The sequence below is a fragment of the Trichechus manatus genome, unplaced genomic scaffold (assembly GCF_000243295.1).
Source record: "Trichechus manatus latirostris isolate Lorelei unplaced genomic scaffold, TriManLat1.0 scaffold00161, whole genome shotgun sequence".
NCBI lineage: Eukaryota > Metazoa > Chordata > Mammalia > Sirenia > Trichechidae > Trichechus > Trichechus manatus.
Window position 1 is genome coordinate 3,263,560 of NW_004444097.1, and position 18,788 is coordinate 3,282,347.

At 37.7% G+C, this 18,788-nt stretch overlaps 1 protein-coding gene across 1 annotated transcript in view; it reads left to right on the forward strand.

Annotated features, from left to right (window-relative positions):
• The window catches only part of SLC24A5 (solute carrier family 24 member 5), a 23,057-nt gene extending 4,269 nt beyond the window's left edge, over positions 1 to 18,788 (forward strand). Inside the window, exons 4-10 of the mRNA XM_023740670.1 lie at positions 10,177 to 10,260; positions 10,340 to 10,443; positions 10,779 to 10,879; positions 12,910 to 13,193; positions 15,618 to 15,824; positions 17,821 to 17,922; positions 18,414 to 18,788. Coding sequence (XP_023596438.1) covers positions 10,177 to 10,260; positions 10,340 to 10,443; positions 10,779 to 10,879; positions 12,910 to 13,193; positions 15,618 to 15,824; positions 17,821 to 17,922; positions 18,414 to 18,736 — 1,205 coding nt within the window. The 3' untranslated portion in view covers positions 18,737 to 18,788. The remainder of the gene's footprint in view (positions 1 to 10,176; positions 10,261 to 10,339; positions 10,444 to 10,778; positions 10,880 to 12,909; positions 13,194 to 15,617; positions 15,825 to 17,820; positions 17,923 to 18,413) is intronic.

The following is an 18,788-nucleotide window of genomic DNA, read 5'->3' on the forward strand; positions in this document are numbered from 1 at the left end:
AAAAAAAAAAAAAAAACTTCTAGCCCTGTAGAAGAAAATACTGCATTAAAATTTAGATTACAGTTTTGTAATAATCTTCATTCCATCACTTTATATGTCTATGACAATGAATGCCACCATTCCACTTGGGGAATTACTTGGAAACTTCACCAGCAAACATGCATTTCTCAAATGAACACTCTTTGCCATGAAATAGAGTAGCTATTACGGATGTGTGATTGATGGATACCCATGCCACTGCCAAATCTTCAGCCATTAAGGATTGCCACTGATCTTGAATATCGAAAATACTGGCAAAAAAAATGAGATAGAATCATTCATTCATTCATTCAAAGAAACTGGGCTTCAGAAGAGTCTGTAAATGCTTTGCATTTCCCCCATAGTTCCTTGATGAACACTAAGCTGTAATAGTTTGCCCATTTTGTCAATTAAAAATTATTAATACAATCCTCAAAACAGTTTATTGGAGCATTCAATGATGTGACAGACTGTTATATGTATATATCAGTTATTTATTATCAAACAATTATAGGAGACCAAGCATAGTGGTTAATGTTATTTATACATACAAGTTCAATTTAGCCTTCACAAAAACCCTTCAAAATAGGGACTACTCAATTTGTTATACTGATGAGGAAACAGGCTGAGAGGGTAGGTAATTTTCCAGGACCACACAGCCAATACACAGCAGAGCCCAGTCTCTCTAATGCCAACACCTAAGCATGTTCTTAACTGCTATATGATATAGTTTTACACATTCTTGTTTGAGATTAGTGGCAGTAGTATGGTTGTTTCAGAAAAACTGTTCTACTTGTACAATCTTAGAAGATATTTTCTCCCCAAAGGCACTGAAAATTTTGACAAAAAAAGTACATCAAATAGCTATTGTAACTATGGAGGATATATACTACAAATAAAGTGAATCTACCAAGTTACTTAGAAAAAAATCAGTTTAGACTGTTGGCAACCTGTAAGGGGTTTCAAATTCGTGTTATAAACATTCGCCCTCAATGATTAGAGTCCCAGATCTAAACATAATGTCTAAGATGTATATGAGATTATAGTATAGTGCTGTGGAACCTAATCATCCCTATGAATGCAGGGTAAGTGTCCTAGAATACTGTGGTATAACTGGCAGGCCTATGTCCTAGCCAACGGAGTCTTGGTGGCACAATGGCTAACCGCTCAGCTTCTAACCAAAATGTCAGTGGTTCAAACCCACTAGTGGCTCCACCGGTGAAAAGACCTGGCAATCTGCTCCCATAAAGATTATAGCCTAGAAAGCCCTATGGGGCAGTTCTACTCTGTCTTATAGGTTTGCTATGAGTCAGAATCAACTCAATGGCATACAACAACTTGTCCTATCCACTCTACTCCGTCACCCCTTCCTCAAATCACCAGCAATGGCTCATTTAATCAGCAGTAGGATCTTTGGCAAGGTGAAGACCAGAAGAGACTCACTGGAGGTGGTGGAGGCCAGGCCTCTTGCCGATACCATAACTGGGCCCCAGATCAGCTCTCAGTCAAGCCAGTGCTTTTTCTCTCTCTTTCTGCAGGGATATAGATTGGCCCCCTAGAGCTGCCACTACCTGAGGTTTCCACAAAGGGATTTTCCCTTCTCTTTGCTCTACTAGTGATTGTAACAGTCACACAGCCCCTCCTCCTCGTTTCCATACTGGAGAAGCAAGTACACGCCTTTACTACACTCCCTGAGGCACTTGACTATCATCTTAACTGTGTAGAACTAGTAGGAGGAAATGTAGCTGCTATACTCCCGTCCTCCAATCCTCTTTTTTTTTTTTTTTTTTTTTTTTGCCATTTAGGTTCTTTAGGAAAAGAGGCTAATGATGATTCTTTGAACACAGAGGACTGGAGTGACATTAATCCATATTGTAGAGAAATAAAATCACACTGTGGTTGTCTATTTTACCTTTGGATATGACACATGACTTCCTGGAGAGAAACAAGATGGGAATTCTGGGAAAGGGGTTCCCAGAAGTGGAATCTGAGTGGGAGCATTGTCTGAGACCAAATTAAAGCTGAGGAAGTTAGAGGTAACGGGGTAAAGAGTAAATCTAAGGCAGTCTTCCTAATCCCCACCAGTGTTGCTACTCTGGACCTCTACTTGGATGAATCCTCTGAGGGGGGTGTGTGGGGGTGAGATAGAGAGAGAGAGAAAATGGCGGAGGAGAGAGATGGGATTCCAAACAATGATGAAGAAAGGGGAGCCTCTGTGGTCTCAGGTCATTCACACCAGCCTGACTTATGAACATTTGCCTAAAATTCCCACGCTTCATTTGTAAAGTTAGTCCCATTATCTTGTACTCATATTTGGCAATGTTTGCTTGGGGCTTTTTTCACCTTTTTCTATATCTCTATGTTGACATACTTGCTGAACGGTCTATGGCAATACTGAGACTCCTTGGAGGGTTGAGGGGTGGGGAAGAACACTGCTGTCCTACCCTATAGCTCCACACTACTACAGTGAGATGGTGGAAAGTGCCAGCCCTGGAGCCAGACACAGCCTAGGTTCAAATCCAGGCTCCACTGTTTCGCCACTCTGTGACGTTGGGTAAATTGCTTAACTTCTCCATGCCTCAGTTACCTCAGCTGTGAAACAAGGATAACAATAATAGTTTTTAGTTCATAGAGCTATTGTGCCAATTACCTGAGGAAATACAAATGAACAGCTTACACAAGTACCTTAAAAAACCAAACCTGTTGCCATTGAGTCAATTCTGACTCATAGCGACCCTACAGGACAGAGTAGAACTGCACCATAGGGTTTCCAAGGAGCAGCTGGTGGATTTGAACTGCCGACCTTTTGGTTAGCAGCTGTAGCTCTTAACCACTGCACCACCAGGGCTCTGCTATCACATAAAGACGTATTAAAAAGATTAGAGCCCTTTACTCTGGAAAGATGAAAGTAAAGGAGGCAAATGAGTAAAGTCAACAGAAGTATGTTTGGGGCAAATACCAAATCTAGGGTGTATCTGCTAGAGCTTGAAAACCAAGTTTAAGGCAAATAAAAGCAAGTACTACTTCACAAGGTAAGGAGTAAGATATAAAGTCCATTCTTTTATTTGATAAAATAATCCATGAGGCAACTTTAAACTATACCTTAAATATCTCTGGAATATTCTGTTTCAAGTTTCTTTTTATTTCTTTTACACTAATATCCAGACTTTTTATTCCATCTTCAGCAACATTTTATTGGTTTTAAAAATGATACTTTTAAAGAAAGGAGCTTAATTCTTTATATATTAACTTATAGTTCAAATAGGACTGTTTTTTTATCTCAATAAGGAGTTCATTTTTAGAAACACAAAAGTTCAGTATAAAACCAAAACAAAATATCTTTTTGATACATAATGAGGATCTCCGAGAGTTAGTGAACCACTATATGGAGCAGCTTACTTTAAATTTTTCCAAGCGATCTATACAGAAACTCCAAGAAGCACTTAAGATTCGTTGCTTGATACAGCCCCCAATGCCCACAATGGCCTACCTATGAACCCTTTTTTTTAATGTTACACATATATACTGTTTCATCAGAAACTCTAATGCCTCCACCATACTGATACCTTTGAGTTATAACATGTCTTAAGTGAAAATGATCTTAATAAGGTTGGTAAAACGTACTTAAGTAAAACATTGTTTATTTAAAAAAAATATTTTCACTCACTCTGCGTTGATCTAATATTTGCTCATGTTCTACTTTGTGTTTCAGAAACAGACAATAAGAAAGAAATGCAAGTTTTAATTCAGGTATAATTGGCTATAAAATGATAAAATTGGAAGGGCACCTAATCATTCTATGGGTGTGACATTTGGACAGCCTACAGCTTCACGGGATTGTCTGATTGTTAATCCTCATGAAATTTACAGAGCCAACGCCTTCACAAAGAACAATGACTCTAAGAATAGTGCTTCCTCCCTGCCACATGGGCTCTCATCCTTCTCCTAAGAGCATATTTATCCTCTTTCTTTGTTTCACTTTCTCTCTGATGGAAACTGTGGTCGCGTTGGACTGCACTAATCTACACTAAGAACATGGATCGAAATAAGGGCTAAGTCATCTGGATATTACCAACATGCTTTTGCAAGAGCAAGCAAAAAAACAGTAATAATAAAAGAGCTATGCTATCTTTTCACTTTACATAATCCACATAGATAACTGAAAGAACAATTTTGGTGCCAAAAATATGTAGGTTTCAATCACACCTCTGCAATACCTATGTAACCTTGAGCACGTTATGGAGAAAATCCCAGGTAATAGTGAGCTTTGAAGATAAAGTATCTTACGTATACTTTAACGGACAGTTCAACGGCAGGTGAATGTCCATTGAAATATTATAGCTGTTAAATTGAGGGGGATACTTGTTTTTCAGTGGAATCAGGGCTTTAAAAGCATTATGCAGGGTTTCAGAATTCACTTCTTCATAGCTCAGACAAAATATGAGGTGGCAACTATATGGTAATCAAATTGTTTTTATTCATTGTTTAAAACATTACAGAGTCTATACCAAGTCTATGCATGTAGCTGTGCACTGTTGGGAGGTTATGCGTTAATTCCAGTGATGCTGATTTTACTCAAAATATTTTTAGAAATACATTTAAAATAAATTTCGGAGCCAGTTTTGCAAATCATAGAAAGCGTACGGTCACATGTCACACTTCATTTTGGACCCCACTTAGCACGACTACACACCTCAGTTACTAAAATTGAGTCTGAGTGACTTTTGATTCTTTCCAAAATTCTAATCCATTCACAAAGCATGAAAAGTTGCCACCACTGAGGATTTTTTAAAATTGTCTCAGAGGACACCGAATTGTATATAGCCTATGGTTGTAACTATATTAAATACGCATTGGAAAAAGGGCTGGAAATACATTAAGAGGATAGCAGTGGTTAAAAATACAATGGTACAAGTTTGAGTGGCTCATCCCTCTCCATTTTCCCCCTCCATTTTCTAAATTTTCAATAATGAATTTTTTTTAATTATAAATGGAATATATTTATTGTAACAATTTATGGTGTTGAGTCTTAAGGCATAGAATTCAAATTCTACATTTTAAGTAACAATTGATAAAATTAGAATATACCTTAGAGATTGTGTGGTCCAATCCTCTACTTTGCAGATGGCAAAATATGAGGCTTAAGGGGAAGACTTGCTTAAAATCTCCTATCAGGTTACTGGTGAGGCCACAATCCAGGCTTCAGCTTTAGTTTAATATTCTTCCTACTATACCTCCAGGAGGGGGCTTTCACAAACTGTTATAAAATTTCCAACATGACATCACAGAAGAGAACATGTTTACGAAAAAGTCTGATAAATTTTAATAATCAGCTCATTACTATAAAGTGGCACTTTATATAAACAATGTGATCACATTTAAACCTATAAAGAAAACTCACCTTGAACATTTCTACTATATACTGAAGGAGGCATGATTATTCATTTAGAGCAATAACGGGGAAAGAAAGAGTAATAGCTAGGGGGAAAAGCCCAGAACAATTTATCTTTAACAATAAACTGTAGCAGAAAGAAATGCTACTCAAAGGTCAGGGAAGACAAAGCCAATCCATTCTAAAGTTCAAAGGTATAAACCATTTTTACAAAATATGCTCAGGAACTTAAGATATAACTTTTTAAAATATCTGTGAAGTGTTACACATCCATCTGTACAGAATCTTTCCTTTCATACTCAGAGCCCAGTGAGTAGCAACAAGGTTTATTCTTACTGCCTTTTGAGAGTAGAAGTGTTCTAAAGGAACACCCATTCTCCTACCTTGCAGCAGCCCAATACATCACCTCAGCTCCCTCTTGAAACTGGATTTTTCTAATGAAGACTTCTTCAGCTAGCATTAAGTGAGGATTGGTCATTCAGTCTTCAGCTGCACCAAGTTCGGACAGTTACTTCAATTTCCTCCCCATATTATCTAGCCCTGATTTGATTTGGGAAGACAATTCATTATAATATCCAGTATCATTAAATTTATGAATTCTCTGGAATACGCTGGAAAACTTTGAAAATACTCGACTCCCAGTAAGTATTTTTACCCTAGGAAGGAACAGAATAGGGGTGGTGTGTGTCAGTGCCCAGGCAGGGGGAAAACACCACCACGAGGGTCATAACCGGCCTGTGTAAGCACCATTCTTATTTTGAGATTTTGTGGGGAAATAGAAATAGCATTGGACTTAGAACCAATAGATGCGGAGTTTACCCCATAAATACCCACATTTAAGATCCTTCCTATCCATGTAAGGAGCCCTGGTGGCACAATGGTTAAGTGCTCAGCTGCTAATCGTAAAGGCTGGTGGTTAAAACCCACCAGCCACTCCACGGGAGAAAAGACCTAGCCATCTACTTCCATAAAGATTACAGCCTAGGAAACGGTATGGGGCAGTCCTACTCCGTCACATAAGGTCGCTATGAGTCAGAATCAACTTGACAGCACACAACCATCCATGTGAGTTTGAGTTACTTAACCTCCTGAACTTATTTCTGCATCTGTAATATGGGAATACCATCACTCATATCTGTTTAACTGAGATTATTAAACTACGTATGTGAAAGCGGATTATATACCATGAATGTAAGATATTTACTTCATTCCTAAAATGGAAAAAAAAAAATTAATCACAGAGTAGTCTGCCTTATCTTGTTCTATTTTTACATTTCATGGCCAGCTGGTCTTACTACACATCACAAGTTGTCATCAAATACGAAGTATAAATTGCTGTAAAAAGTAAAGAGATGCTAGGCAATGTAAGCTACACAAATCATCACTTCTCTGCCTTCTTAGTCACTGCAGGTGGATGTTCATCAAGTGCCATGACCAAAGACGGACATTGAGAAATAGGAGAGAAGACCTGGATTAGACATTCCAAGTAGCCCCAGAGAGCTTTTCACAATGGAACTGTCCCTTCACACACTTTTTCCTCTTGCCTTTCAATAAGTACACAAAACAATGTTCCAGACAGTTTGTTTTTTTTGAAAACACAGCTGCTCTGTTTGAGTAGCTTTGTGCTTTGTTTATTGTAACAGTGGGGGATAAAGGTGATAGGAATGTGTACAGCACGCGGTACTAATGGCGTTGTAGGCAGTGATGGGAAACAAAGGCCATGCTCCTCAGCAAAAGCTAGATGAGAGCAAATGCTGGATTTGTTCAGCGATGTGTAGGTTTTATAGTCATCCATGTAGAAGACATTAAACCCTGTTATTGAAATTCCCCAGGGAAAAGAAATTTATTGCAAGACTGAAGATCTAGCACAGGGGTCAGGAAACTTTCTGCAAGGGGCAAGATAGTAAACATTTTAGGCTTTGTGGGCTATGCTTTCTCTGTTGCAGCTACTCTTCTCTGTTGTAGCATGAGAGCAGCCACAGACCATAGGTAAACGAATGAGGATGTTTACCAACTTCTGTCCTAGCACGGGGGCTCTTTGGTCTTGCCTACGCACAGGCCTCATAGTCTGGGGAGCTTTGACAAATCCCCTCAGCCAGGCCACAGCCCAGACTAATTGAATCAGGATGTCTGGGGTTGGGGTATTCCAGACCTGTTGTTCACCTTGTTTCTTGAACACAGGCTAGCTTCGCCAGAGCCTTTGCACTCGCTCATTGTGCCCATAATACTCTTGGCCCTCCCTCACTTCAAGGTCTTTTATCAAGTTCATTCTCAAAGAAATCATTTCTGGTTATTCAATCTAAAATTTCAATCCTTCCTCTGTGACTTTTCTCTCTCTCCTCTCTGCTTTTCCTCCTTGCTACTTATCTCTAACATAATGCTTATTTATCCTTTGTCTGTTTCCCCAACGCCATCCTATATTCCCAGCACAAGTGTATAGCATAGAAGGTACATGTACTCAGTAAGTGTAATAAATAAAAATGAACAATAGCCAGTTCAATAGTCTCTGTTGCTGCTTAACAAATCACCCCCAAATGTAGTGGCTTAAAGCAACAATCACCCTGCCATCTTCACACCCTCGGTTGACTGGGCTCAGCTCAGCAAGTCCTGCTCAGGGTCTCTGATGCAGTCAGAGGACGGGGCTGGAAACATCTGAAACCTCACTCACTCAAATGTCTGGCACCTGGGCTGGGAAGACTCAAAATTTGGGAGCTGGAACAGCAAGGGGGCTGTCTTAGTCATCTAGTGCTGCTATAACAGAAATACCACAAGTGGACGGCTTTAACAAAGAGAAGTTTGTTCTCTCACAGACTAGTAGGCTACAAGTCCAAATTCAGGGTGTCAGCTCAAGGGGAAGGCTTTCTCTCTCTGTCGGCTCTGGAGGAAAGTCCTTGTCATCATCAGTCTCCCCCTGGACTAGGAGCTTCTCTGCGCAGGAACCTCGGGTCCAAAGGACACGCTCTGCTCCTGGCACTGCTTTCTTGGTGGTATGAAGTCCCCAATTCTCTGCTTGCCTCCCTTTCCTTTTATCTCTCGTAAGATAAAAGGTGGTGCAGGCCACACCCTAGGGAAACTCCCTTTACATTGGATCACGGATGTGACCTTAGTGAGGGTGTTATACAATCCCACCCTAATCCTCTTTAACATAAAAATACAATCACAAAATGGAGGACAACCACAAAATACTGGGTATCATGGACCAGCCAAATTGATACACATTTTGGGGAACATAATTCAATCCATGACGGGGGGGTCCTCAGGCATCTCTATTATCCTCTCTTCATGAGGTCTCTCCAAGTATGGGGGTTTCAGGGTAGCTGGACTTTTTATACAGTGGCTTTAGGGGTCTAAAGCAAATGTTCCAAGAGAGAGGAACATGCGGGGAAGTTGTATCACCTTTTATGTTTCAGCCTCAGAAATCAGTGTCACTTCTGCCATACTCTTAAGTCACGGCAGTCATAAAGGCTCACCCAGGCTCATGAAGAGGAGATACAGACTCCACTTTTTTTCAAATTAGGAATGGCAAGGTTCTGCAACTGCAGAAATACTGTTGTAGTCATTTTTGTAAAATACGACCTGCCACACCAAGAAATAGAAAAAGGTCAAAGGCAGGATGTCCCAGCAAATAAGTAGAGAATGAGGTAAATCTGAGAGCAGACAAGAGGTACTAGTCCCCACAAGCAAGAAGTAAAAATAAGGAAATACTGCCAAGTTACAGGGACTCAACCAAGTGCACTAGAGTTTGAGGGTCTGGGAAGACGAAGTGTCAGGAATCTATAAGGTATAATAAATAGCAATAAACATCAACAAAGGATTTGCATCCAGAGCCTTGAAAATCTGAATTCTAGTTCTGACTTTGACACTAACTTTGTGACCTAGGGTAGATCAGTTAACCTCTAGGATGCTTACCTGTATCAGCTAGTTTTTAGTCTACCAGTAAACCCTGGTTGGAGAATTCTGATGCAATCTTGACTCAGCCTTCCCAAAGCAACTGAGAGTAGACTATCCTGACAGCTTTCTCTTTTCATTCCCATAGTAGGTCCCTTAGCTCTAAACCTGAAAGAGCCAAAAATTTTAAGACTCTTATCAAGTCAATCACTAAAGTTTTAACGGATTTGCTTGCTTCTAAGACTGGGGGATATGCACTATTTTGATAGTGTTTACTTTCTTGTATTTCCTACTCTAGAGCAATGTTTTAATGGCTCCATGTTTTAAATCAATGGACTATATTTATACAGTACTAAATCTTAACTGGATTTTAGTTAATTAGGTAATTTAATTTGTATTGACAAGATTGAAATTTCAAATGCTTTGTGAACAAGCTGCTTAATTCAGCTTCATTTATTATTAAAAGACATTTGTTTTCATCTTTTGACTTAGGTTAGGGTTCCCAAGTTACTTTCTCAGATCCTATTGGAACACAGTTAGCAGTGTAGTTTAAAAGAACCATACTATCGATACTCACCTACAAGTCCTACAACTAGAAAGAAATCATTTCTGGGTTCCAAATAATCTATCACAGCACTCAGGACACGATACGAGGGAGTAGCTGCATAATTCCTCCCAAGTTACCTGGCCTTTCTACAGAAGCATTAAGTAATGAATTCAAAGACACACTGGATTCCTTTATATTTTTAACCTGCATGTTTTTTTTTTTTTCTTTTCAGCTTGATCAGGATTAGTATGTTGTTATATGCTGTATTTACTTATGAAGACAAACTCTTGATCACTTTACCAGGCCTAACAGTGATTCCATTTGTCCCCAGGCCTTGGATTGTCTCAGGATGTGGCAGGAGCAACTTTCATGGCAGCAGGCAGTTCGGCTCCTGAATTAGTTACTGCTTTCCTAGGTAAATACTGCTCCTTGTTTTTTTTGCTTACTTGACATAATTTCATTTTCCTCAGCACTAACTACTACACTGCTCACAGGTGTATTTGTCACAAAGGGAGATATTGGCATTAGCACCATTCTCGGATCTGCAATTTATAATCTCCTCGGCATCTGTGCAGCCTGTGGCCTGCTGACTAACACGGTATGTGAGAAAACTTTATTCAACAAAATTTACTGTCGTGACAAATTGTAAGTACAACTGTTTATAGTCTAGAAGAAAAAAACAAGGCATTAATAATGTGTTCAATCAAATTTATTAATCAGTAGGAAAACGACATGTATTCAATAGCTCTTGGTCAAATTTATGAAAGTCAGTGTAGGTTTAGAAACAACTTTTCTTTAAAATTCCTTTACTTTTCTCTAAGCAATATGCAAAAGATAACAATATTTAACTACAAATATACAAATAATTTTGGTATTAAACTAAGACTGAAGTTGCACTGTAATGGAGACAGTATATTAACTAACGTTTTACAGGTTTCCACGCTATCTTGTTGGCCCCTATTCAGAGACTGCGCGGCATATGCAGTTAGCGTAGCAGCAGTCCTTGGCATAATATTTGACAACCAAGTTTACTGGTAAGCTTCAAATGATTGTTACTTTTATGTAAAACACAATTACAGAGGATTTTATGAGATTCTGATGGTTCATTAGTTTCCTTTTTTCAGAACTATCACTTCAGTCATTTTCTCAGTTATCTGCCACTTCTGCCCCATTTTCCAGTGGGTCTCTGAGCTGACATCCTCATCACAATTTCTGGTTATGTTTTTCTTCCTACTTTATCATTTCTTTTCAGTTTCCTTTCACCCCTCACTAATCCCTGGAGACCACCACTCTTGCCTTTCCCTAGTGGCTGCTTGTTCAGAAAGCTTCCCAATTTTTGTTGCCAGTTAAAGCCCCAGCAGTGGCTTTTCCTTCTACTGGTTATTGCTTCCTCTGCCTCAGTGAGAAGGGGCCATGGCCACAAAAGACTGGAGAGAGAAGATGGTGGAGGAAGGACAGGAACTCCCTTAAGCTTCTCCGAAGTTCTCTCTGGTTCATTTACAGGAGGAACTAGAGCCTCTTCCTCTAAGAAATAATGATGTTAAGGTTTCAATATTAAAAACTGTTCACTTTGTAATTTCTCTGTTTCTAGCTGGTGCAAGAAAATGAATAAAAGGATGATTTAGTGGGCAGATATTAATGTTTTCAACTAATAAGCACCAAGCATTCCCTAGTTATTTATCCCTGTGCCGGGCATCGTTAAGGGATAAAATGCAGAACACGGAGCCTCGCAAGCTGTACACTGCACGGCTCCAGGGGGCATCAGACAAACAGAAAACAATGCAAATGGCACCCCTCTGGAGGACAACGCTGCCACTCTACACAACACCTATTTTCAAGGAACTTAAAATCTAGCATAGGACAGTTTCTAAACGAATCATCCTGAAATCTGTTCTGCCCTCCCACCCCTACCCCCACCCCCAAAAAAAACTGGCTTAGAAGAGTGGGGATCCTTCTGGGATGCAGTAATTGTCCATAAGGAACAGCAACTGTGAGAGTATCCAAGCTAATGCTCCCTCCACTAGGGAAATCGAGAACTCTGTTCTTCCAGTGGTGGCACAGATTTATTGGCATAAAAGGTGATGGAAGGTCCCAATGTGATGGCATAAGCCTATCACAATTCTTTAAGCAGGAAATCAGTATAAGCAAACTGTTTCTGGTATCTAGCGTCTAACTTCGTGAGGACATCTTTTTCTTGTAAACATAAGCTAATTTTAGTTACAATTATAAAAAAAAAAAAAAAAAAAAAAAAAAAAAAAAAAAAAAAAAAAAAAAAAAAAAAACTCTACAGCAAACTGAAAAGCCCCAGCCAAAGCCTAACATTCTGAGTATTTTTTTTTTTACAAAATTCCCATACCAGAGAATTCCAACAGGACCATATGCATAGACACAGTTAAAATGAATTAACAGATACTATATTGTTAGGAGCCCTGGCAGCATAGCATTTAAGAGCCAGGCTGCTCACCAAAAGGTCGGCAGTTGGAATCCACCAGCCGCACTCTGGAAACTCTATGGGGCAGTTCTACTCTGTCCTATAGGGTCACTATGAGTTGGAATCGACTCAATGGCAACAGGTTTGGTGGTTTTTTTGGGTATATTCTGTTAATTATTACATACTTTTGGGAATGTAGTCTGCCAATGAACTGAGGTGGACAATGCTTATCACTATTCATTCGTTTGGACACAGGACCCAGGCAATGTTTTGTTCTGTTATACATAAGGTCACCATGTATCAGAGCCAACTCAATGGCAACCAACAATTCAGTAGTTCACTTGTTTGAAAATCCTCATTTATTATTATTTTCAAGGCATTCTTTTATGTTTCTACCAATGTGGAAGGAATCTACAGATGGAAGACAGTGAGTTTATAATCTCAAGTTCTTCTTTGCAATATAGGAAGAATAGGGTTAAGCTTTTATCAATAAATACATAATGTCTTAAACAAGTTTGGACAAATCTACAAAATGAAAAATATCTAGAAATGTTTTTGTGATGCCTTTGTCCAAAAGCTATAAACTCTAAAATGACTTAAAAACACCATAAATGTCTCTTCTTTAATTTATAGGTATGAAGGAACTTTACTGCTTCTGATATATGGGTTATATGTTTTGGTGCTGTGTTTTGACATTAAAATTAACCAATATATTACAAAGAAATGCAGTCCTTGCTGTACCAGTCTTGCCAAAGCTATGGAGGAAAGAAATGAACAACAGCCACTGATGGGATGGGAAGATGACCATCAACCATTCATACGTCGACAATCAAGAACTGACAGTGGAATATTCCATGAAGACTCTGGCTACTCCCAGCTTTCTTTAAGCTTACATGGTCTTAGTCAGGTTTCTGAAGGTAATAACTATATCCTGCCTACTATTTATTCACTGGCAGAATAATTAACTCTAATCACTAGAAAAATCATCTCGTTTCAATTCCGCAAGTATTAATTGCATATTTACTATGAAAAAGGCATCATGAAGATTCAGAGATGATGAAGAGGCAGCCCCTACCCTTAATGAGCTCCCAATACTGAACAGGAAAAATAGGTAAAATATGAAAGTATAAGTACCATAAAGAGGTAAAAAAAAATAAACTGTGATTCATAAATGGGGAAGACTGTACATAATTTGCTAAGGATGGTTAGAAAGGAAAGATTACTATAGAGAAGGGAACATTTAAACTGAACCTGTGAACAGGTAATGTTCTAATTGATGACCTGATGTTAAGACTAATAAGTTAACAGCTACTGAAGTCTTTATTGTGTAAATGACAGAGACAAGGGTAAAGAATATTCTATGGATTGAGGCCAAGGGAATAACAGGAGCAAAAGTTGTGTTCAGTTACTAGTGTAGCTGGAGCACAGTATGTGCACAGAAAAGAAGTACAGGAAGGTGGATAGAAAGGGATAGGAGAGAAAGAATCTTAAATGCTGGTGGAACAGTCTTTGAAGGCTTGTGAGCAGGGAAATGATTAGAACTGCACTTTAGTGGGACTATTACCCTGAAATGATGTTTAGAGAGGAACTGAAATAAAGATAAAAGACATAGAAGCCTGCAAAAGGCTATTACAACAGCTGATGTGTTTAGCAGATGCCCACAAACTGAAGGCAGTGGAAAGAGAAAGAACAAATGTGAGACAATACAGAGGTAGAATCACCAAGACTTGGCAATTGAGGGACTAAATGGGACCAGAAAAGGGAACAGTGAAAGGTAACTCAGTCATGATTGACTGAGAAAATGGTGACACCACTTATAAAAACCTGGAATAGAGGATGGTTTGGAGGAAAAAGAAACAATTCAGTTTTAAACATGTTGTTTGAAGCTGTAGCAAAGCATTTAGTTTACAACTACTCAGTAGGAAGTCAAATACAGCTATAGAAAGAAACAAACTTCAAGGTTACTTTTCATAAAGCGGTTGAATGAAACAGATTCTAATTTTAATTAAGTGCATTAAAAATGGAACTTAATCTAATTTACTATTTAAAAAAATTAAAACACGACTTTTCTCCCTCCTCAAAAAATGAGAGTTTACAGTCTTTTGGGTATACGAGGTATGCTTCTCTAAGTTAAATTTTATAACAAGAAACTCAAAAGAACCAGCTCAAATTCTTGTATTACAATAAAATTACATCTAATATTACTTAATGGCCCATTGGGTAAGGCTTGGAAAACTTTTACATGAGTTATTTTACTAACCTTAGTTATATAATGTGATTATCAACATGAGTACGTTATTTTATAAATGCCAAACAATTTTAAAGTGAACTCCCATTTTTATCCAATATATCATCATTATTACTGTATTCTTCTAACTTAACAAATTGAATACAGGAACGTAAGTTTTGTAAGTTACATTGTAGATTATCTACTAGTTCCTATTAAGTGTCTAAGAATTAGTGAATTCTAAATTAAGTGAATTAATGAAGTAACAAAACAAAAAAAAAATCACTTACAATGAGAATTAGAATGGAATATGTAACTTAATAAAAAGATTATGCTATAATTCTTTTATATTCCCTAAGCATGTATTTGGAGCGCTGGTGGCACAGTGGTTAAGTGGTACAGTTGCTAACCAAAAGGCTGGCAGCTCAAATTCACCAGTTGCTCCTTGGAAACCCTATGGGGCATTCTACTCTGTCCTATAGGCTCATTATGAGTCAGAATCGATTCGACAACGGGTTTGAGTTTTTTTGGTTTAAGCATGTATTATCTCAGACACAGGGCGGGCAAAAGGTATCATCACTGCTGGGTAGTGGAGACAAATAGAGTAGCTGGAGCCCTGGTGGTGCAGTTGTTAAGAACTCGGCCACAAGGTCGGCCGTTTGAATTCACCAGCTGTTCCTTGGAAACACTATGGGCAGTTCTACTCTCTCCTATGAAGTCGCTATGAGTCAGAATCAACTTGATGGCAATGAGGGTAGAAGCCAGATCATTCCGATAAGCAAAAAGGTACTGTAGATATCCTACCCTGTTGAAAACCAAGAGATGTTCAGCTGGTACTCCATAAACATTATCTCTAACATATTTAGTGAATGGTCCAAAACATTTTGATGGATTTAAGGCCCCAAACTAAGAAACGCTGAGTATCACATTTTACATTTTCTGCTCTAAAATCTGTTTCTTTTTGCAAGCAGTATCAGTAATGAAGTATTCAAATGTTCTAAACAGCCTTTTAAAAAATGATAAGGCTGATTTATTTCAATATAGCTTTCTAAATGGACATTTCCAACTTAACTGGCCATTTGAGGAAACTCAAAATTGTTTAATTTTTCAACAGATCCACCAAGTGTTTTCAACATGCCTGAAGCAGACTTAAAAAGAATTTTTTGGGTATTATCCCTTCCTATTATTATATTACTTTTTCTAACCACACCAGATTGCAGAAGAAAGTTTTGGAGAAACTATTTTGTGATAACATTTTTCATGTCTGCATTATGGATATCTGCATTTACGTACATCCTGGTTTGGATGGTCACAGTAACTGGTATGTATTGTAAATTGCACAACTTAAAACAATTTCGTATAAGAACAAATTGCATATGTTCACTAAAACTAATCTAGATAGGGAGCAAATTTCTTTTTCAGCAAGACTAAAGCCAAGTGCTATTTACAAAAAGACTAATTACTAATATAAGTTCTATAACAGCAAGATCATTCAGGTTTTGTGAGTTGTGCATTACATGCCAACTATAGTCTCACTATTATACGGCCCAGGGGTACAAGTCATCTTATAAATGAAACCTAATTCCCAGGATGTCTATTATACTATTAAATCACATTAGATGAGGTTCACAATAAGCTCTTAATATACTGAATTCCGCTCCATAATGAAAAATATTATAGCAAAGAGCCAGCGTTTTCGGAAAACGATGGGTGCTCACTGTGTAACTGGATTGTATTTTATTTTGCTTCCCAATATGGCAATATAAGCATACTATGAAATAAGAATGAAAGGGTATAAAATAAAGTTGCATTTTAGTTTTCTACTACCTTCATGATTAAGACTTAATTACTGCTGGGCCATCATCCGCTCTAGTCCCAAGAACTCCTAGTCCCAGAAGGAAAAACTGAATATAAACATAGAACCAAAAAATAAGGAATTTCTACCAAAAAGGTTAACCTGAATTGACTTATACCAGGGGTCAACAAACTACCAAGGGTGTGCCAAAACCACCCACCTCCTGTCTGTGTCAATAAAGTTTTACTGAATACAATCACACCCATTCACTTACATATTACCTAGGGCTGCTTTTACACTACATTTCTAGTGCTGAGTAATTGCAATGGAAACTATATGGCCTGCAAAGCCTAAAATAATTACTATCTGGCCCTTTACAAAAAAAATTTGCTGATTCCTTATATGAAGCTTTTCCCAGATTAATATATATGACTTAGAACAGTAGGGTAGCAAAAAGTGGAATGTTTCTTTTTCTTTTTTTTAATGAGGAAGATAAAAAAAAGTCCAGTTAGATTGCATATTAAATCTCTAAGATTTTCTCAGCCAGAAACACATTTGATATTAGGAAAATAGGAAGAGAACAGAATCAAGTAACAGATCATGGAACAGCTCCCCGCGCCCCCCCCAAAATGATAAATAAGAACGTTATTTATGTACATATGCACTCTGGCAAGGCCAGTAACAAAAATTAATAATCGATTACCATTCTAATATCAATATATAAGCATGAAATAAATAAGCCTCTTTCCTAATTGGGTCTTTGTTTTAAGCAAAAAGAAGAAAAAGATTAAAAATTTCTAAAGCAAGTTTTCAATTACACTGAAAGAGCAGTTACATGTACTCTCTTTTTTTTTTAACTTCCCCTGATTCTATTTCCCAGAATGAATGCATTTCTGAAAAATGCTGAACTGACATCAAATTTAACAGAAGTATTAATAAATCGGGACCATATGTCAGAAAGACTCAAGTAGAACCCTAAGAGATTTACAATGCTTTTCCAAAGAACACTAAGAGACACCACTTAAATAAGATGTTAAAGAATGTATACCATGCTAACACATGTATAGCTTAAAGATAGCTATAAATAATTTATCTCTGACCACTTTACGAAAACTTTTTAAAAAAGAGAAAGAGAAAATGGCCAGTCTCATTAGAACATATGAAACACAGCTCTGATGAGGCCACAGTGGACATCCACGACTTCTGGAAGTGTGCATTAGCTGCTGCATGCCTTCGAGTCGATTCTGACGTGTATCAGACAGGGGAACTACTGATAACATTTCAGCTATTAAATATCCTTAGACATCTGTCATTAAAAATCTGCGCTACCTGGGTTATACAATTTACCTGCCTTATTCGGAAATTTTGCTAGCTAAAAACTAAGCACCTAAGTACACACTGGTTCTGTAATCGAAATGTGCCTATTTTCTTTTTGTTCAGGGAGGAGATATCTGAACTATCTGCCAAGGATTGTTAGTGAATGTACAATACTGGTAACTTGGAATATCTGTGTTTATTACAGGTGAAACACTAGGAATTCCAGATACAGTAATGGGCCTCACTTTATTAGCCGCAGGAACAAGCATACCAGACACGATTGCAAGTGTGCTAGTTGCAAGAAAAGGTAAGAAGTAGGTTCCTCAAGCTACAATGGACATTTTGTAAAGCCTGAATGAAATGCAATGAGCAAAAGTAACTTTAAAAATCTTTCTTCAGTAACATACTTTGAAGAAAAAAAAAATTCGAGAAGAAGAATTTACTATTTAATAGAAGATTAATTTCACTAAATCTGATCCTCCAAATAATATTCATCTGAAAATGCAAAAAATTTAAATTAACCATGTTAAATTAAAATGAAAAGCAACAAGTAATCTACATACCTTATTGAAAAAAGGTTTAATAAATAAAAATAATTATTAGATAAATAAATGTTAAGACTTTAAATACTAACCAAAGAAAAATTAAAAAATACAAATTCAGTAAGACTTTTGCACTAATACAACAATTTTCCAAAACCAACAAACAAAAAATGTATCCAGTGTATCTTCCTATGGAGCTTATTAATTAAATACAGCATGAGTATGCATATTTTAACAACATGCTTTTCTTCTGCAGGTAAAGGAGATATGGCAATGTCTAACATTGTGGGATCCAATGTGTTTGATATGTTATGCCTAGGTGTTCCATGGTTTATTAAAACTGCATTTGTAAATCCATCAGCTCCTGTAGAAGTGAACAGCAGAGGACTCACTTACATAACCATCTCTCTTAACATTTCAATTATTTTTCTTTTTTTAGCAGTTCACTTCAATGGTTGGAAACTAGACAGAAAGTTGGGAATAGTCTGCCTATTATCATACTTGGGGCTCGCTACATTATCGGTTCTGTATGAACTTGGAATTATTGGAAATAATAAAACAAGGGGCTGTGGAGGTTGATACTATTAACAGTATTATGTGGAAAATGTGGATAAGGTGGGGAGGGCGGGGA